We start from the raw sequence: 19992 nt of genomic DNA, 5'->3' as shown, positions 1-19992 counted from the left end.
AAGGGGAAAGGTGGGAGGAGGGAAACGGAGGCTGTCGGGGAGCGCTGAGGCGGGCCGCCAGGCTTCTCCGGGGCGGGGCTTGGGGCAGAGGGGCGGGCCAGGAACCTCCGCAGAAGGAGGGCCTTTAAGCAGGAGGCCGGCCATTGGCTACCACTGGAAGGGGGCCTAATCCACGCAGGGGGCGAGGCCCGGAAAGCCTCCCGCTCCGCGGAGCCGGGGCTCAACGGAGAGCCGCAGACCATTGGCTACCCCTCGGGAAGGCCTCAAGGTAGGGAGCGGCCATTGGCTACCGCGGGAGGCGGGGCTTAAGCAGCTCTTCGCCATTGGGTAAGGGGACAGAGGTTCAACTCAAAACAGGGACGCGCCGTTGCCGGTCCGAGGGGCGGAGCTCGGGCGGGGCGGGGCACGGGGCGGGGCCCGCAGAGGGGCGGGGCGCGGGGCGTTGTTGGGATAAACAGCCTCCCGGCGACGCGAGGCTGCCCTGCTTGACTCGTGGAAGGGTTTTGAGCACCGGGTGCTAGGGCCGCAAGATGCTCGATATGCATGTTCATTAAAAAAAAAAAGTGGGGGAGCCTGGGTGACTCAGTTGGTTAAGTCAATGCCTTCGGCTCAGGTCATGATCTTGGGGTCCTGGGATCGAGCCCCCAATCGGTCTCCCTGCTTAGCGGGGATTCTGCTTCCCCCTCTCCTCCCTACTTGTGCTTTCTCTCTCTAATAAATGAGTAAGACCTTTAGAAAAAACGTGTTGTGCGCCGCGTGGCCACGTTCCTTAAGCCCCGTGCCTTCCTTAGTCTACCCACCTACAAAATGGGATTCGTAATGGTACCAATCTTGGAGGGGCGTAAAAGTGACTTCATCAGCCCTAAAGCCCTCCGAAATGCCGGGAGCACTAGATGCCTTCAGCCTGCCCCGTTCCTTTCTGTGCAATGAGGACCCTTGATAGGAACTCGAAGGAAGAGGCAGAGTGCTTAAAATGCGGGGTAGTGGGGGGAGGGACCAGAGAGCGCTTTCTGGGGGATGTAGTTCTGCTGGAGATGCAGGGTGAATAAAGATTGGCCCAGGGATGCCTGGGTGGCTCAGCGGTTGAGTGTCTGCGTTTGGCTCCGGGAGTGATCCCACGGGTCCCGGGATCGAGTCCCACATCCGGCTCCCTGCATGGAGCCTGCTTCTCTTTCTGTCTCTGCCTCTCTGTGTATGTGTCCCTCATGAATAACTAAATAAAATCTTAAAATAAAAATAAAGATTGGCCCAATAGAGTAAAGTGGATACTGAGAGGGCACTTAGGGCAGAGGGGATAGCAAACGCAAGCCTCTAAGCTAGAGAGGATGGAGCAAGTGAGTGGGGCAGGCAGGGAAAGCAATAGGGGTCCACAGAGGACCTATCCCAGGGCCTTGTGGACATTTGTGAGAAATTTGGCTTTTATTTTTAGCTTCTTGGGAAAACTTTGGAGAGATCTGATCACAGGGCACAAAGATAATACTTTGGTCTCAAGATACATCCTTTTTTTTTTAAGATTTTATTTATTTATTCATGAGAGACACAGAAAGGGGGTGTGTGCAGAAACATAGGCAGAGGGAGACGCAGGCTCCATGCAGGGAGCCCGAAATGGGACTGGATCCTAGGACTCCAGGATCCACCAAACCCCTGAGCCACCCAGGGAGCCCTCAAGATACATCCTTATGCACATGAAATAGATCTCAAAAATATATATATATTTTTAAGTTAAACATAGACCTACCCACATGACCAACCGATTTCATCCCTGGATATCTACCCCAGAGAAATGAACACACACTCCCTACAAAAACTTGTACACTAAAACTCATTCCAGCATGATTCACACAGCCAAAAAGTGGAAAGACCCAAGTATCCATCGACAGGTGAATGGATAAACCAAATGTGCCATATCCTTTCAAGTAACACCGTTCAGCAATAAAAAGAAAAGAAGCGCTGACACACACGCACTGAAACCTGGATGAGTCTCAAAAATATTATACTCAGTGAAACGAGCCAGACAAAAGGTCACATATTCTCCCAACACCATATGCCATTTGATGGAATGTCAAAAAAAGGCAAAATCTTTCAAAGCAGAAAGCAGTTACCGTGAGTTAGGGGTAGGAATCCAGAGTTAAATTTATAATTTCATACAAAGGGGTATGAGGTTTCTTTTTGGGGTGATGGAAAATTCTAGATTGTGGTAATGGTTTTACTACTTTGCAAATATATAATGAAATTCATTGCATTGTATCCTTAAAATAAGTGAAATTTCGGGTATGTAAATCATATCAACGAAGCTGTGTCTAACAATGATTTCTCAGGCTGAGAAGGGCTGTGAGGTAGAATTTTCAGATAATTCAAAGGCCTCGTTGAATCTGAATTGCAGACACACAACAAATACCTTTTCAGCGTATGTTCTGTTTGTCTCATGGAATATTTGTGACATACCTAGACTAGAAAATTACTTGCTACACATCCTACAACATGGCTGAACCTTGAAGACATTATCCTCAATGAAATAAGCCAGACACAAATCACAAATCCTGCATGACCCCACTCCCAGGAGGTCGCTAGGGGAGACCCATCCACTAAGACAGAGAGGACATGATGGGAGCCAGGGGTGGGGAAGGCAATGCTTCCTGGGGACACGGTTTCCCTGTGGGGAGATGGAAGGTTCTGGAGATGGATAATGGGGGTGGATGCATGATGGTGTGAGTGTGCTTATGCCGCTGAGCTGTGCACTTAGAGATGGTTAAGATGGTACATTTTATGTTGTGTTTTACCACAGTAAAAATATAAAATTTTTAAAAGATTTTATTTATTCACGAGAGATACAGAGGGAGAGAGAGGCAGAGACACAGGCAGAGAGAGAAGCAGGCTCCATGCAGGGAGCCTGGCGTGGAACTTGATCCGATTCCGGGTCTCCAGGATCACGCCCTGGGCCGAAGGCGGTGCTAAACTGCTGAACCGTGGAGCCACCCGGGCTGCCCTTATATTTGCCAAATCACACAGGGGACAAGCGTGGAAGTCAAACAAGTTGTGAGGAAGATGGTGTGGAGGGGCCTGAATTAGATACAGAGATGAGGCCTGAGGCCCTGGCTGGTGGGGGGCAGGGGGGGCATGCTTTGCCTGAGTTCATACATGAGGTCCAAGGGCTCAAATACCACTTCTGTGGATCCCCATTTCCAAAGCCCTCCTGGTTCTGTGCACACATTTCCCCCAGACCTTGAACTGGTGCAGAAAACCAGACCTCCTGCCCAGACCTCACTGAGCTACATTGAGCAGCTGGGAAATTATCAGGTTTTGATGAAAGCTGGGGCCAGCACCATCCCAGAAGGTGGGGAGGGCCCGCCAAAGTGGCAGGCGGAGGCAGGAAAGGATCCATGTCCTCCTGCCAGACTGGAGGCCAGTGAAGACAACAGTTGAGCAGTGAGTCATCACCTGTGGAGGTGAGGTTACTTCCTGTTCCCTAAGAAATGGGGTCTGGCAACTGGTAGAACAGGCAAGTTAGAGAGGATGCCACCATTGCCACCCAGAACTGCAACAGCCCCCTCTCACCAGCAGATGGCCTAAGCACCTACTGTGTGCTGCAGGCCTGGTCCCAGTTTACTGGGGGTTGATCATGAGGAAATATTTATTCCACACTTAGCCAAGAACAATAATAAGTAACATTCAGGGGCACCAGCCTGGCTCAGTCCCTAGAGCACATGACTCTTGATCGCAGGGTCATGAATTCAAATAAAGATTAATTAAAGTCTTTAATAAATAGGCCAGCCTGGGTGGCTCAGCGGTTTGGTACCTGCCTTCAGCCTGGGGCGTGATCCTGGAGACCCAGGATCGAGTCCCATGTCGCACTCCCTGCGTGGGGCCTGCTTTTCCCTCTGGCTGTCTCTCTGTCTCTCTCTCTCTCTGTGTGTGTGTCCCTCATGAATAAATAAAATCTTTAAAAAATTTTAATAAATAAAAAAATTTTTAAAAATAAAGTCTTTAGGGATCCCTGGGTGGCGCAGCAGTTTAGCGCCTGCCTTTGGCCCAGGGCGTGATCCTGGAGACCCAGGATCGAATCCCACGTCGGGCTCCTGGTGCATGGAGCTTGCTTCTCTCTCTGCCTATGTCTCTGCCCCTCTCTCTCTCTCTCTCTCTCTCTGTGACTATCATAAATAAATAAAAAATAAAAAAATAAAAAAAATAAAAATAAAGTCTTTAAAAATTCAGTAACATTTCTTGAGCAGTCAATATGTTCCAGGCACATTATCATTTTAATTTTAATAACTTTAAAAAAAATTTATTTATTTGACAGAACAAGCAGGGGGAGTGGCAGAGGGAGAGAGAGAAGCAGGCTCCCTAGCCGAGCAGGGAGCCAGACACGGGGCTCAATCCCAGGACCCTGGGATCATGACCTGAGCGGAAGGCAGAAGCTTAACCAACTGAGCCACCCAAGCGCACCTTTAATAACATTTTGAATTATTTCCCTAAATGTTCTTTTTTTTAATTTTTAAAGATGTATTTATTTATTTGAGAGGGAGCATGTGCAAGTGAGCAGGGGAGGGGCAGAGTGAGAAGCAGACTCCTCACTGAGCATGCAGGGCTGGATTCCAGGACCCTGAGATCCTGATCCAGTCTGAAGGCAGATGCTTAACTGACTGAGCCACCCAGGCGCCCCTCTTATTAAGTAAGCTCTACCCCCAATGAGGGGGGCGAGAGGTTGCTACCCTGAGATGGAGATTTGCAAGCCCCGCAGTCTGAGCCAGCCAGGTGCTCCCAAGCCCTATTATGTGGTATGTTTTTCACATAGTTAATTTCACTCCCATGTCAGTTATTTGTCAGCCCTGATTCCAGATGAAGAAACTGAGACAGAGGGGTAGTACCAGGGGTTGGAACCCCTCAGGGTGTTGGATTCCACTTACCCAAGAGCTGCCCCCTATCTGAGCTGTAGGGGTAACATAATCATCTGTCATGAGCCTGCTCAGTGCCAGGGGAAGTTCATCCTCCTAAAACAGCCTCCTGCACTCTTGCGCGAGGGTGGGAGGTAGAGGGGATGGGGATGCAAAATCATAGCCTCCTCAAGACCTATGCATCAGAATGTGCATTTAAACAAGCTTTCCGTGAGACTCGAGTGTGCATTATGATTTGTGAAGCACTTAATTAAGTATCATTAGATCTGCTGGTCCTGGGTTTGAATCTCCCCTCTGCAAGTTGTGGGACTATGGACAGTGTGTTTAGAACTTTGCAACCTCTCTTATAAATTGGTAAGAAGGTGATCCCTGGGTGGCTCAGCAGTTCGGCGCCTGCCTTTGGCCCAGGGCGTGATCCTGAAGACCTGGGATGGAGTCCTGCATCGGGCTCACGGCATGGAGTCTGCTTCTCCCTCTGCTCTGTGTCTCTGCCTCTCTCTCTCTATCATGAATAAATAAATCTTTAAAAAAATAATAAATTGGGGATCCCTGGGTGGCGCAGCGGTTTGGCGCCTGCCTTTGGCCCAGAGCGCGATCCTGGAGACCCGGGATTGAATCCCACATCGGGCTCCCGGTGCATGGAGCCTGCTTCTCCCTCTGCCTGTGTCTCTGCTTCTCTCTCTCTGTGTGTGTGACTATCATAAATAAATTTTAAAAAATTTAAAAAAAAATAAAAAAATAAAAAAATAATAAATTGGCAAGAAATATCAGAGCTTATTAAGAAATAAAGAAATAGGGTCGCACAGTCTAGGGGTTGCTTTCCTTATCTATTGTTTATGTAAGAAATTACCACAATTCAGTGGCTTAAAATAATGCAAGTTTACCTTTTCCATTTTTGAGAGTCTCACTGACCTAAAATCCATGTGTTGGCCAAATGGTGCTCCTTCTGGAGGCTCTAGGAGAGAATCCCTTTCCTTCCCTTTTCCAGCTTCTAGAAGCTGCCTGCATTTCTTAGCTCAGGGCTCCTTCCTCCATCTGAAGACATCTTTCCAAAGAAAACATATAGATGGCCAACAGGTACATGAAAAGGTGATCAACAAGGTGCATTAAGAAAATGCAAATCGAAACTACAAACTTTCACCTGACACCTGCTAAAATGACTTATCAAAAGGACAACAAACAAGTGTTGGTGAGGATGTGAAGAGGAAGCCTCATCCACTGCTGGTGGGAATGTAAATTGTTATAGCCACCGTGGAAAACAGTGTAAATAAAGGCCCCTAAAATATTAAAACCCGAAGTATCAGGGGTGCCTAAGTGGCTCAGTCAGTTGAGCATCTGACTCTTGGTTTTGGCTCAGGACATGATCTCAGGGCTGTGGGATGGAGCCCTGCATCAGCTCCAAGCTTGGTGCAGAGTCCGCTTGTCCATCTCTCTGTTAGATAAATAAAATCTCTCAAATATTAAAAAAAAATAGAAGTAATGTAACTCAAAAATTACACTTCTGAGTACCTGAAGAAAACAAAAACATTAGAAAAGATACACGCACGCCCACATTCATTGCAGCACAGTTCACAATGGCCAACTATGGAAAGAACCCAAGCGCCCACGATGGATGAATGGATAAAGAAGAGGTAGTGTGGAAATAGAGCGGAACATCGCTCACCCAAGAAAAGAATGAAATCTTGCCATTTGTGACAACATCAATGGACCCCAAGGGCAATAAATGAAGTAAGTCAGAGAAAAGCAAACAGTATAGGATCTCTTTCATATGAGGAACAGAAACAAAAGTGAGGACATGAGGAACCCCAGCGAGCTCATCGATAAGGAGAGCAGGTGGGTGGGTTGCCTGGGGCAGGGCGGTGGGGAAAATGGATGAAAGCATTGAAAAGAGAACAAAACCCAAATGAATCGCAGCTACTGGTGTGCTTCTCCTAAAAATGAGTCTGCTAAAGACCCTTTATATCATCTGATGCCCAGACACCCTGCATTTCGCGGCCGCCCTGCCAACCTTTTGCCTCGTTCCCTGCGTCCACCTTTTCCCTGGAGCACCTAACCCCACCTGCCCTGCCCTGCCGCAGACTTGACCCGTCGACGCCGCCGCGAGGTCTGCGAGGTCAGGGAGTGGTTTCCCTCCCCGCTGCTAACAAGGCCGACTCCCAAATAGGAAACGAGTCGTTATTACGGGTGACATTTATTGAAAGCTTTCTGACGGCATCATGAGCCCCGCAATCCTCCTCCGAGGCGGGCGCTTCAGGGAACCCAAGCTCCGCAGGGTCAGTTGGGGCTGCACCGGATTTTTCCCGGAATCCCAGAGGCCCCACGATGACGTCAGGGCGCCCCGGCCCGAGCCCCGCGGGGCCGCGTCCCCCAGCGCGTGTGCCCGAGGGAACCCCAGCGCCGGGCACGGGCGCGGCTCCACTCGGCCCCGACGCCCCCACGCAGGCCGAGGCTCGGTGGCCCGGTCCCACCCTCTCCCATCGCCGCCTTGGAGAACGCGGTGCAAGCAGCGCCCGCGCAGCCTCGGGCGGGAAGCGCGCTCGTCGCCCCTGGCAACAGAGTATCCGGAAGAAGCACCGAGACGCGCCGCGAGCGTACGGAGCGGCCGCCGCGGGCCAGCGAGGCGCGGAGAGCTAGAGAGGCACGCCCGGCCGATTGTCACGTGGGCGGCCGCGCGAAGGCGGGACTTCCGGCCCCGAGGTATTTTCTTTCCGGTTGTTCGCGCCCGCCGGCCCCACCCGACTGGGCCCTGTGCCCCCCGCCCCCCGCGGCCCCCCGCCGCCGGGCCCGCCGCCACCATGAAGAAATTCTTCCAGGAGATCAAGGCTGACATCAAGTTCAAGAGCGCGGGGCCCGGTCAGAAGCTCACGGAGTCCGTGGGGTGCGTGACCTGCGCTGGGTGTTGAGGCCCGGGAGCAGGGACGGGCGGGGGGCCAGAGGGGGCTAGGGGCGGGGGGGGGAGACCTGGGGGAGGGGCACGGGGGGCGAGGGGGCGAGGGGGGTGGGTAGCCTCCGGGGGCGGGGCGAGGAGCGAGGCCCGAGGGGGCGGGGCTGGCGGGGGCCGGGGGGCGGGGTTGCAGGGAGCGCGGTGGGGGTCCGGGGAGAGGCCGCAGGGCAGCGGGTGGGCGGGGAGGGCCCTGAGGGGCATCGCCTAGATTCGGGGGAACCCGAGGGCTCGGAGGTCGCAGTTGGGGTCGTGAAGGTGCAGAGGCGTAGCGTCCGCGGCGGTAGCGGCCCGGCCCCAGTGGTGGAGGGAGGACGGGGTGAGTGTGGTTCGGCCGGGGAGCCCGAGGCGGTGTTGGAAGAGGTCTCGGCGGGGCGAGGAGCGGGGGTCCGAGCGGTTTAGGAAGGTCGGGGAGGGACGCGGAGGCCGGCTGGTGGAGGTGGGGAGCTCGGGGCCTCGTGCCGGGGGACATGGGGACCTTGTGGCCGAAGGCTGAGTCAGGAGGGAGGTCCTGAGGCCGACGGAAAGAGGGAAGGTCGGGGGAGTACACGCGCAGGCCTCTGTGGACGGAAGGAAAGGGCCTGGGGCCAGTCTGGAGATTCGGTGGGGAGGAGCTGGAGGAGCTGGAGCAGGGGCCGTCGGAGGCGGCCCCGGTGGGCTGGGAAGGAAGCTCCTCTGGGGGTGGCACGAGCAAAGGGGGTGATCAGGGATGGGGGCCCTGGGGACTGAGTGGGGTCTAGGACAGGAAGTGGTGGAGAGGGAGGCTGTGAGGGGTATGCAGGAGAGGCAGGGCGGCAGGGGAATCGTGGGGCAGCGGGGGTGGGTGAGGGAGAGTGGGTGCATGACATCAGGGCATCCGTCATGGGGATCCAGGGTTCCTGGGACTGGGAAGAAGGAGCCCCATGAGGGCCAGGTTCCTGAGTCGGGGAGGGAGGCCCGGTGGACTGCGTCAGGTCCTGGGAGAGAGGAGGGCAGCCTAAGAGAGGGCCGGGGGGGATCAGAGGGGGAATGGACCAGACGAGGGGGTCCACTCGGCCATTCAGCAAGTAGAGGAGGGAGGGGCGGCTGGCGGAGCTGGGATTGAGCCTTCCAGGAAGGGGGGGGGCCGCGGGGACAATGGCTGTGTCCACCAGGAGGCCTGGGAGGAGAGAAAAGGGAGGTAGCGTGGAGATCCAGGTTTCTGTGACACACTTGGGGCAGGCCTGGGGCTGAGTGTGTGACAAGGACTGTCATGGGTGTCTCGGGTGTCGGTCTCAGGGCTGGCCTTCCAGTGGGGAGAGATGGACAGATAAACCAGTGCACATGTGGTGAGAGATCACGTGGTACTCAGGGCCAGGAAGAAACATAAGCCGGGTCAGGGGACAGCAAATGAGGTTGGGGACTGTTAGGGCATCCCAGAACACCTCTCTGGGAAGGAGACATCTGAGCCGAGAGCTGGAGGAGGTGAGGTTCAGCCATGTGGAAATCAGTCTCCTTTTACACACACACCCTGAAGCAGCCCCAGCAGCTCCCAGACCTCCTTCCTCATCTTACATGCAGACAGAACATTCTGGGCAGAAGGTGCAGAATGTGCAAAGGCCCTGTGGTAGGACCCAGTTGGGCCTGTGGGAGCAACAGCGGGAAAGCAACGTAGATGGAGAGGTGTGAAGGCGGGGAACGGGCAGGTTGTGAAGGGGGCCTCAGGATTATGTCGGGCAAGTGGTGGAAGGGCTTGGTGCAGGAGCGACAAGCTTGGGCTTAGGTTTTAGAAGGCTTCCCGTGGCTGCCCAGGGGAGCCTGGGATGGCAGGTGAGGTGTCTTAAAAATGGTGTTTTTATAGAAGTAAATGTCACATGGGGCTAGGGTGGGGCTACGGGATTCATCTTTTCTGCAACCCGAGGTGGTCAGCTGAGGGCAGAGGGGCAGGGATGGGCAGGAAGCAGGCCCCAGAGGCCTTGGGACATGAAAAGCGGCCACTTGTGTGTCTGAGCAGAGCAGGAGGGGTGAGGCCACGAAGCCAGAGCCTTGGCTAATCAGAAAGTTCTGCGGGTGTAATACAGGTAATTCCAAGTTGTGGGGTCGGGAGAGGTCTGGAGGGAAGGAGGAGAGGCAGGTGACTCAGCAGGGTGTGAGGGAGGACTTCCCGCAGGGGAGGCAGGTCGTTTCTGCGTTGAGTGCACCCGGGAGCACGCAGCCCGAGCTTGTTTCCCAGGTGTGACCGTGCGGCCTGGCACAGTCCTGGGCACATGGCCCGTGCGCCTGGCTGTCCTGGCCTGGAAGGGCTGCTCTCACTCAGGAGGGGAAGCCAGGAGAGGGGTGACGTCTTTGAGTCTCATAGGTTTCTGCAGGCGATGGGGTGTCTGCTCACATGCTGCACCAGGCGGCCCATGTGGGGGGCCGCTGTGACCCAAGGCCTCGCCCACGCAGGACGTGCCCTGAGGGGCAGAGCTGGGAGCAGGACTGCCATGGGGCCGCGGGGGCTCCTCTGTTAGAACCTTTTAGTGGCCGCGGGTGGCCCCTGGGAAAGAGGGATGGTCTGTCCAATGGGGCAGGAGTGGGAGAGGGACAGAGGCGCTTCTGGCTGACCCCCTGTCACCTCTCCCTCTGTCTCTCCCCAGGGAGAGAGCCCCCAAAGAAAAACCCAACCAGCCAGCAGTGCGGCAGCCCCGCCAGGGACCCACCAATGAGGCCCAGATGGCAGCTGCAGCAGCCCTGGCCCGGCTTGAACAAAAGCAGCCCAAGGCCCGGGGCCCCACGTCTCAGGAGTCCATCAGGAACCAGGGTGAGCTGTGGCGTCCTCCCAGGCGGGGCAGGGAGGTGGAGCGAGGCCTGTGCTTGGCCCCCGGTGCAAGTGATTACATGACTAGCAGCTCTGGAGGCTTGGAAGTCTCACGCTGTGAGAGCGGGAGGTGCCAGGGCTCTGGGGTCTGGGAGCTTGAAGAGGGGGAAAGGGAGCCGGGACAGGGTTGCCATCAGCCGGTCAGGTGAAGCCTAGGGGCGGTCAGGTGAAGCCTAGGGGCGGCTGGGAGAGGCTCAGGCAGGGGGACCCTGAGGGGGAAGGACTAGAACTTGGCCCACTTCCGTCTCAGGGGAGGGTGGGGGTGCCTGGGGACAGAGCCGAGCCGACAACCCGCCCGTCTCTGCCCTGTTTCCAGTGAGAAAGGAACTTCGAGCTGAAGCAACTGTCAGTGGGAGCACAGAGGCCCCTGGCACCAACATGGTAAAAACCTCCGCGTGGCAGCAGGGCACCCGAGGGGCATCCCGGAGCAGGGTCTGGTCGGCCATCTCCTCGTTACCAGTCGGGTGCCCAGCCCGGGGCTGTAAGCTCACGGTGCCGGGGTGGGTAGAGGTCTGGCCTTGCGCACAAAGGCAGCGTGGGGAACCCCGCCTGGAACGGTGGAGGCAGGCTACGGTTGAAGTGGTACTGACTCCTGCCCTCAGCCACTTTCCGGGGAGGTAGGAGGGCTCTTCGGAGACTGGTGTAATCAGGGAGGCCTTGCTGGGGGAGGTGGACTTTAAAGGCCAGCGTGGCAGAAAGGACCTGAGCAGCCTGACCCTTGAGGTCTCACTGAGGTTTAGGTGGGAGAGGCCCTGAACAGGGCGTAGGGACCGAGGTCCAGAGAGCGGTCTGGGCTCATCTAGGGCACGATGAGTCCCGCCCCCCCTCCCCCACGAGCTCCTTGTCCAAGCTGCCACGTGCTTTCTGTTCCCACCTCTTTCAGTTCTGAGCTGGCCCCGCAGAGCAGTTTTATGGAGCAGAAGGCGGGCTCGGAGGGGCTTGGGTGCGGGGCCCGGTGTCCCTGGGCTGTGGCTCGGGCCGGCCTCTGTCCACAGTCAGACTCCGAGCCTGCACCCCCATCCCCCCAGGTGCCTGAGCCCAGAGAGGAGGGATCAGCCCACCTGGCCGTGCCCGGGGTGTGCTTCACGTGCCCGCTCACAGGGGCCACGCTCAGGAAGGACCAGCGGGACGCCCACATCAAAGAGGCCATCCTCTCGGTGAGTGCCCGCCCGTGTCCTGCCCCCCTGCTCCCCCCGGCCCCCCACGGTTCCAGAGCCGCTTCAGAGAGCTGGCGGCACAGGTCCCTGGTGACGCCGCCGCCTGCGTGGATGGTGTGTGTTCCTGTCTCTGAAGAGGCAGTATTGGGCGGGTCTGAGATTCAGTGTGCCAGGGTGGGTGGGCAAGAGCCAACTGTCTGGAGGCTTCCCTGCCTGGAGGCCACCAGTCTAAGTGATTTCCAACCCTTTTCAGAGAGAGGTTCCATATACGCAGAGCTGTCGAACCCCTGAGCCCCCTTCACCCAGGGTACAAGTTTCCTGTCACCGGCATAACTGACAAAGCTGGTGGCTTTGAGCAGCACCCATTCCTCACAAAATCAAGGTGGCAGCAGGACCGAGTTCCTTCTGGATACTCCAGGATCGCGCCCTGGGCCAAAGGCAGGCGCTAAACCGCTGAGCCACCCAGGGATCCCCTTGGCCGTGTTTTCATAGGAGAATGCATCGTTTGCTCATTTTTCCGTTGGAGTTTTTTTTTTTTTTAAGTAGGTCCCATGCCCAGTGTGGAGCCCAACACAGGGCTTGAACTCGCAACCCTGAGATCAAGACCTAAGCTGAGACTAAACAGTCGGACATAACCAACTGAGCCACCCAGGGCCCCTGGACTTTTTCTGAATTTGATTTGTAGGTGCCCTTTACAGGTTAGGGAAACTGTTCTCTTACCTATAACATGAACTGTGAATATTTTCTTTTCATTTTTTACTTTTTGATTGCATTTGTGGTTCCTTCCCCACGTAGAAGTGTTTGATCTTTGTAATTAAATGTGTTGGTCCTGGGGCTTCTGCGTTTTGTGGCACACTTAGAAATGTCTTCCCCACTTTACGATTAAGATGATTCTTCTGTTTTTTTTTGTTTTTGTTTTTGCTTTTTTAAGATTTTATTTATTCATGAGAGAGGCAGAGACACAGGCAGAGAGAGGGAGAGGCAGGTTCCTTGCAGGGCGCCGGATGTGGACTTCATCCCAGGACCCCAGGGTCACGACCTGAGCCAAACACAGACGCTCAACCACGGAGCCACCGAGGTGTCCCTTTTCCATAGTTTTTCTAGTGTTTTTCTGTTTTGGTTTTTGTTTAAAGTTTAAAACTTTGTTTTGTTTTGTTTTAAAGATTTTATTTATTTATTCATGAGACACACACATACACAGAGGAACAGACACAGACAGAGGGAGAAACAGGCTCCTTGCGGGGAGCCCGACATAGGACTCGATCCCAGGACTCCGGGATCACGCCCTGGGCTGAAGGCAGGCACCAGACTGCTGAGCCACCCGGGCTGCCCAGTGTTTTTTCCCCTAATAGCTACCCAACCTCACCCCTCTACCCCCCCCCCCTTTTATTGAAAATCTGCTTTTTGGTCCTAGCTGCAAAATCTATCTTTATCACAAAGTAGATTCTCCTATGGATTTGCCTCCTTTCTGGACATTCTGCTCCTTTGTCCTATGTCCTGTGAAGAGCAGCTGCTCTTCCCTAGGGGGTGGGGGTGGGGTCTGCAGTGGTTCCGATGAGGCTGGGGTGGTCACTCGGGCCCGGCCACGTCCTGAGAATATCCCCCCTCTCACTGCTGTGTGTCCACCTGTCCTCTGCAGACCTGTTTTCTCAGCCATTCTACGTCTGTGTCCCCTCCTGTCCCACCCTGGCAACTGAAATGGAAAACTGGGCTGGCAAAGGTCTGTCAGGTGGAGTACCGGAGGTGGCATGATCTGGGCTGTGATGTCCCCTCCTCTCTAGAGGGGAGGGCAGGGTGAGGCCTAGGCTGGAGCCAATGAAGGGGGTCTTCTTCTCTTCCTTTGCCTAGAATGCACAGTTGAGTTTATTTCAGTGAAACCCTCGTGGCCTGCCACTGGACTGACTGTTGTCACCTGTGTCACCTGAGTAGTGAGACCGGGCTGCTGGGAGGAGGGAGGGGATGCCTGATGCATTTCTGTCCCTCCCGCCAGCACTTCTCCACTGACCCAGTGGCTGCTTCCATCATGAAGATCCACACGTTCAACAGAGACCGGGACAAGGTGAAGCTGGGCGTGGACACCATTGCCAAGTGAGCATGCGGCTGCCCTCCCACCAGGGTGTCCCTCCCCACCCCTCCCCGCACCCGGGGCCTCCACCACAACCTGCTGGGGGGGCCTGGAAGGCGCACAGCACTGGGAGTGCAGCCAGGCCCCACCCGGCACTCCCCAAGCCCTCAGGAAAGGGGCTTGGCCTCTCAGGGCCTCAGTTTACCTGTCTGTAAAATGAAGGGGGTTTACCAAATTGGGGGGGTTCCCAGCCCTGGCTTTCCTTGGGGATCATCATAGCAACGTGTGAAGGGGGCCGGGTAGCACCCACTCTCACCTGTTCGAGCAGGCCTGGGGCAGGACGGAATGCCAGGAAGTCCGTGTTCCTCCAGCCCCCTCACCCCTAGGGACCCATAGACTCTATGGTCCGTTTCTCTGGATGCACCTGCTGCACCCCACTACTGTGTGTTGCTGCTCTCAAGGGGAGGCTGGACCAAGGAGGAGGCCCAACGACGGTCCCCCGTGGGCTGTGTCGGGGGCAGCAGTGGGAGCTGTCAGCACCCAGAAGTGGTGGTGGGGAGGGGCTGCAAGGGGTGGCCAAGGTGCAACGGCACCCCTCTGGGGTCACTCCCACCACAAGGCCGGGTATGACTCTCAGTTGCTGCTCCCTGTTCCGCCAACGCCACCCAGGTACCTGGACAACATCTGCCTGCACCCAGAGGAGGAGAAATATAGGAAGATCAAGCTGCAGAACAAAGTGTTCCAGGTGAGGCTGCCACCGTGGTGGCTTCAGTCCCTCAGGGCCTGTGCGCGCCCGGCCCCAGCGAGGGTGGAAGCAGCTAGGTGGCCCGCCGGCGGCCAGCTGGAGGTGGGCAGCAGGTGGCAGCCGGGGAGCCAGGGCTTTGTGAACACAGGTCGTGCATAAAGTATTTTGTCCACACTGCCCGCCATCACTGGCGCACCTTGACTTTGATTTCAATTAGTGGGGAAGAGTAGTCGGCACTGGTGAGATTTCTTCTGCAAACACAGACTTGTGGTTCCTGTGGAGAAATCTCCTGGTCCCGCCCTGGCGCATGTACCACTGGCAGGGCGCCAGGCGTCTCCTGGTGGCTGTGGATGCCACCTGGCCCCTTCCTGCCTCCAGGGTCACACGCCGCCTGTCTCCCCCACCTCTGGGACCCTTCTCTTGCTTGCCCTTTGGCTCTTCAGTTTCCTCCTTCACCTGGTGGTTGACCTCGGGGGTCCCATGCCCTCTGCGAGCAGCTGGTGGAGGCGAGCATGTTCGTGCTCAGGTCTGGAGACGGCTTCAGCGGGTTCACCCCGCTAGCAGTGGCTCCAAGACAGGGAAGCCTGAGCTGGGCAGGGTGGGCAGCGAGGCCAGTGGCCTCCGGAGGCCCCAGGCCCTTATGTGACCTCTGGCTCCACTCCCAGGAGCGCATTAACTGCCTGGAAGGGACCCACGAGTTTTTTGAGGCCATTGGCTTCCAGAAGGCACTGCTTCCGGTTCCCGATCAGGGTAAGGGAGGCAGAGCAGGGTCTTGGCTTTGCTGGGAGGGGGTGGGGGCTGTCCCTGCGGCAGCAGAGTGACATCTGTGCGCACCCCAGAGGGCCCAGAAGAGTTCTACGTGCTGAGTGAGGCCGCGGTGGCCGAACCCCAGAGCCTGCAGAGACACAAGGATCAGCTGCTGGTCGCCGAGCCCGTGCGGGCCACACTGGCCCGCCAGCGCCGGGTCTTCCGGCCCTCGCCCATGGCCTCCCAGTTTGACCTGCCCGGGGACTTCTTTAACCTCACGGCGGAAGAGATCAAGCGGGAACAGAGGCTCCGGTCCGAGGCCGTGGAGCGGCTGAGCGTGCTGCGAACCAAGGCCATGCGGGAGAGGGAGGAGCAGAGAGAGCTGCGCAAGTACACCTACACGCTGCTGCGCGTCCGCCTCCCCGACGGCTGCCTCCTCCAGGGTGGGTGCCCGTGGGGGCCGGTGCTGTGGTGGGGAGGCTCCGGGGGGCTTCCCTGGGAGTGGGTGCTCTGTGGACTGTAGCCCCACTGACCGTGCCGCCCACCCAGGGACCTTCTACGCCCGGGAGCGGGTGGGAGCACTGTACGCCTTCGTGCGGGAGGCCTTGCAGAGCGACTGGCTGCCTTTCGACCTGCTGGCCTCGGGGGGGCAGAAGTTGTCGGAGGAGGACAGCCTGGCCTTCAACGAGTGCGGGCTGGTGAGTGACGGGCTCCCAGGGCGGCCACTCTCAGCACTGTGCGCTGTAAGAGCAGGGGGCCAGGGTCCTGGGTTCCAGTCCCACCTTGCCCTGTTCGGGCGGCGTCCCCCCAAATGACGTGCCTGTGCCTGCTTCCCACCTGTCGACCCGGAGTTCTCTGGAGGGCAGAACCGCGGCAGATGGGGGATGAGGGACGCCCTGGGAGGACACGGGAGTCCCACCGGATGCCCGGTGCCTGAGCCTGCGGGAACAGGCTGTGGCGGCTGCCGTCACTGGCAGGGAGCCACCTGGGCGAGTGTGGCCCCGACTCCAGCACGAGGGCCTGAGCGTGGAGAGGCGAGCTCCATCACCGAGGCTAGAGGGAGACTGAGGCTTGTCGCCCCACCCCAGGTGCCCTCGGCCCTCCTGACCTTCTCGTGGGACGCAGCTGTGCTGGACGACATCAGGGCGGCCGGGGCCGAACCCAACTCATCTATTCTGAAACCGGAGCTCCTGGCGGCCATCGAGAAGCTCTCGTGAAATAAAAGCAGGGTTGGCTTTAGCCCGCGTGGGTCTGTCTCATGCTCTCCTGCTTCCTCCCCGCCCCCCCGGAACTCCCCCTCCCGCAGAACTGCCTGCCCTGGTGGGTGCACAGAGCACTGCGGGCACCGGGGAGGAGCATGGCCGAGACCTGTGCCTGGCGCCGCTGCCTGGAGAGGGCTCCCGGGGGGCCGCTGCCGTCATCCCCCTGGGTGCAAGCCCGCCACAGCCACCTGATGAGCCCCCAGGAGGGAGAGTGGGCCTGCCGCGTGGGCCAGGTGGCCACCCTGGCCCTGATGCTGAGCCACGGGGTTGCTGGAGACAGTGACAGCGGAGGGAGATAGATGTAGGGCCTGTCAGGACACGGTTCTGTGATAACTGAATCTGAATCCGAATAAACAGGACATCTGACTAGTCTCCTGGTGCTGAATTAAGGCTGTGCCACGCAGGGTGGGGGCCATGGTTGCCGAGCTGCCCCACGGGGGGCCTGTGTGGCTCCTGGGGGGTGGGGCCAGGTGGGTACCTGCCAAGCACTGGCTGCCCAGGGGCCTCTTCCAGGCCCTGTTCTCGGTCATCTTACTGTGCGGCAAGGGCCCTGTGGTTGGCGCGGTCTCAGCCCCGTCCCTGTGGTGGCAACTATGTGACTGTAAAGGAGCTGTGTGTGTGTGACGTCACCACGGGGTCCTAGCATCTGGAGGGAGGGGATGGAGGCAGAGGAGATGGAAGACACCAAGTAGGTGTGAGGGAGAGGGACTGCAAGGCCTCCCGGCCACGGGCAGCTGTAAGAGGCAGGCCCGTGGCTGTCCCCCAGGGCTTCTAAAGGGAACTGGCCCTGCCCGCGCTGGTTTGGTTTGGTTTTGTTTTTTTAAAGATTTATCTGAGAGTATGAGAGCACAGGCTGCGGAGGGGCAGAGGGAGCAGACTCCCCACTGAGCAGGGAGCCCCACAGGAGCTCAATTCCAGGGCCTGAGCTGAGCCTGAGGCAACGCTTAGCAGAACCTCCCAGGCACCCCACTCTGGTTTGTTTTTTTTTTTTTAAAGATTTTACTGATTCATGAGAGAGAGAGGCAGAGGGAGAAGCCGGCTCCATGCAGTCCATGCAGGGAGCTTGATGCGGAATTCGATCCCGGGACCCTGGGAGTCACAGGCAGCAGCTCAATGGCTGAGCCGCCCAGGCCCAGCGCCCCCCCCCCCCCCCCCCGGGCTTCTAACCTGTGAGCCTCATGTCAACTTTTCACTCCCAGAACCGTAAAAACAAGTTTGGCTTCAAGCCAAGTAAGTGGTGATGTGTTCCAACAGCCACAGGAAACGAGTAGGCAGGGAAGCGGAGTCTGGGGCACAAGAGGCGGAGTCTGGAGCACAAGAGGCCCTGCCCCTGGTCACACCCCAAGGGGAGCTAACCGCTCACCTAGACCATCCCCCACTCCAAGCCGGCCCTGGCCCCAGCCCCTTCCAGACACTCTCCTCCCTGCACAGAGGCCTATGGTGGCTGCTTCTCTGGCCGCCACCAGCTCGGTGATGGACAGACTTGAAGCTTTGAGGCCCCAATGTGATTTCCAAACCAAAAATGCCCCCGTAGGCCCCTGGCCGGCAAGTAGCCCCTGCATGTGCCTTAGCTTCCCCACAGCTCTGCTGCCCCCTCCTCGGTCTCCTCCCCACCGGTGACTTGGAATTGACTTCAAGTTGTCAGGTGGCCAACTCAAACGAGTTTCAGGGGACTTGACTGACTGGGGTAGTCCCTGCACTCAGGGACTCCAGCAGGGAGCCTGGCCAGGGCCTTCACCCAGCGGGGTGGGAGGCGTGGAGCCCTTGGAGGAGGATCAGGGTCCTGGCCTTCCAGTGTCCTGAGGGTGGGGTGGCTCACCCTGTCTCAGTTGAATCCGGTGGATGCTCAACACTGACATGGCAGGTGCCCCTTTCCACGGGGGCAGCAGGAACAGAACTCGACAGAGCGGCCAGGAGTCCAGGAGCTCTACCAAAACCTGCCACCACCACCCCGCCCCCCGCTCCAGGCTTCTACTGCGGGGCCTATCACAGCCCCAACACAGGGCTGCTCCAGGCACAGGTGTGGCCCAAGCCAGACGTCAGTCCGGAGCCATAGTTCCCTAACAGGTGGGCAGGAGGGACAGACCAGCAGAAGCACTTTCTGGAAGCTGCACCTGGAACGAGGACAGCATAGCGGTTGAGGATTTCACAGCAAAGGACTGGGATGGTGCTTTTGCAAGGGGTAACCCTTTCTACAAGGACAGACCACGCACGGGGTAGGGGGTGCACACCCACCAGCACAGCACAGAGCGGGGGCCCGGCCCCAGGTGACGGAACATACCCACTCTCGAGAAACGACATTAGAAAAGACAACAGATGCACCGGGTCAGGGCTGGACAGTAAGTTTATACACACCCACATCAGGTCTAGAGCCGCAGGGGGCTCCAACTCATTTACAAGCATCTCATCACAGCACCTGCTTGGGGGCCCGCAGGCGCAACCGGGCTGTCCCCGCACAGGTCCTCACATCGCAATAATGCTTTATTAAAAGGAAGATTAATATGCAGCTTTGGGGGGGGGGATTTTTACAAGTATTAAAAGGAACAAATCAAACATCCTATATAAAACTTTCCAGACCTCCAGGGAGGTCTGCGAAGCAGGACAAAGTGCTCTTTACACAGGACTCATAGGACTTTCAAGTATCCAAGAGGCGTTTGTGAATGCCCTAACCATTCTACATACATACACCGGGCCAGCGGGGCACTCAGCAGGGGCCGAGCGAGCTGGCAGGCAGGGGGCTCTCACTGGTGTCCATTCCCACGGACCCCCCAGCTCCAGAAGTGGTTCCACATGGGGCCTGGGCCTCTGCAAGGCAAGAGAGGGAGGGGGCTTTAGCTGGCTGTACCCCTAGACCTGGTAGGGGCCTGAGTCCCTGCCCCCACAGCTCCCCCTTCCGACAGTTACTTGCTCCCGGCCCTCAGACCCTGTCCCCTCCTGAGCTCACCTGGGAAGAGCCAAATGCTGGCCCCCCTCACCACCCACTCCGCTCCCCTCCCCCTCCTTCAGGTCTCCCTGAGGCCCATCTACAGTCGAGGCCACTCCAGGACTGTACCGCTCCCCTCCCAGGACTCAGCCCATGGGTTGGCACTGCAGGCGCAGCCCTGCGGGGTCTCTGGGAGGCCTCCGGAACGGCGCCACGCTGTGGTCAGCGCCCAGCTGCCGGCGTTACCATACCTATTTCTGCTATGGCTACCGCAGTCGTCCTGGGGTGCACACGGCAGCTTTCAGACAAGTCAGATCTTGCAGACCCTGGACCAGATCCCCCTGCCTACACCTGGCCAGCCCGCACAGCGCCTCCTGAGGTCTCTTGACTCAGCCCCTCAGTTTACAGACAGGTGGTGTATGGGAATGAGAGGGGGTGCATT

At 57.5% G+C, this 19992-nt stretch overlaps 2 protein-coding genes across 4 annotated transcripts in view; one reads left to right on the top strand and one right to left on the bottom strand.

The window, feature by feature from the left end:
• Nucleotides 1-137: 137 nt before the first annotated feature.
• Nucleotides 138-16996, top strand: UBXN6 (UBX domain protein 6). Of its 3 annotated transcripts, none has more exons than XM_041764265.1 (10): nucleotides 138-268; nucleotides 10431-10594; nucleotides 10968-11032; nucleotides 11680-11808; nucleotides 13799-13896; nucleotides 14543-14618; nucleotides 15284-15368; nucleotides 15458-15808; nucleotides 15915-16063; nucleotides 16454-16996. In XM_041764265.1, the coding sequence occupies exons 2-10, from the start codon at nucleotides 10507-10509 to the stop codon at nucleotides 16580-16582; spliced, it is 1170 nt and encodes a 389-aa protein (XP_041620199.1). In that variant the 5' UTR covers nucleotides 138-268; nucleotides 10431-10506; the 3' UTR covers nucleotides 16583-16996. The 3 variants fall into 3 exon arrangements, with proteins under 3 accessions (XP_041620199.1, XP_041620197.1, XP_041620198.1); XM_041764263.1 differs by lacking the exon at nucleotides 138-268 and adding an exon at nucleotides 7583-7770; XM_041764264.1 differs by lacking the exon at nucleotides 138-268 and adding an exon at nucleotides 7995-8152.
• Nucleotides 16997-18953: 1957 nt separating this feature from the next.
• Nucleotides 18954-19992, bottom strand: part of CHAF1A (chromatin assembly factor 1 subunit A) — a 28608-nt gene continuing 27569 nt past the window's right edge. Inside the window, exon 15 of the mRNA XM_041760405.1 lies at nucleotides 18954-19432. Within this exon, the coding sequence (XP_041616339.1) occupies nucleotides 19332-19432 (101 nt within the window). The 3' untranslated portion in view covers nucleotides 18954-19331. The remainder of the gene's footprint in view (nucleotides 19433-19992) is intronic.

The sequence above is a fragment of the Vulpes lagopus genome, chromosome 7 (assembly GCF_018345385.1).
Source record: "Vulpes lagopus strain Blue_001 chromosome 7, ASM1834538v1, whole genome shotgun sequence".
Lineage (NCBI taxonomy): Eukaryota > Metazoa > Chordata > Mammalia > Carnivora > Canidae > Vulpes > Vulpes lagopus.
The sequence above is the reverse complement of the archived record's forward strand: the minus strand, read 5'-3'. Positions and strand labels throughout refer to the sequence as shown.

What these genes read in the sequence shown, in the direction of transcription:
- UBXN6 (XM_041764263.1), top strand. Translation starts at nt 7,688, where the DNA reads ATGAAGAAATTCTTCCAGGAGATCAAGGCTGACATCAAGTTCAAGAGC. An exon ending in TCAAAGAGGCCATCCTCTCG is followed by an intron (nt 11,809 to 13,798) that starts GTGAGTGCCCGC and finishes CCCTCCCGCCAG; the next exon opens with CACTTCTCCACTGACCCAGT. An exon ending in GCTTCCGGTTCCCGATCAGG is followed by an intron (nt 15,369 to 15,457) that starts GTAAGGGAGGCA and finishes TGCGCACCCCAG; the next exon opens with AGGGCCCAGAAGAGTTCTAC.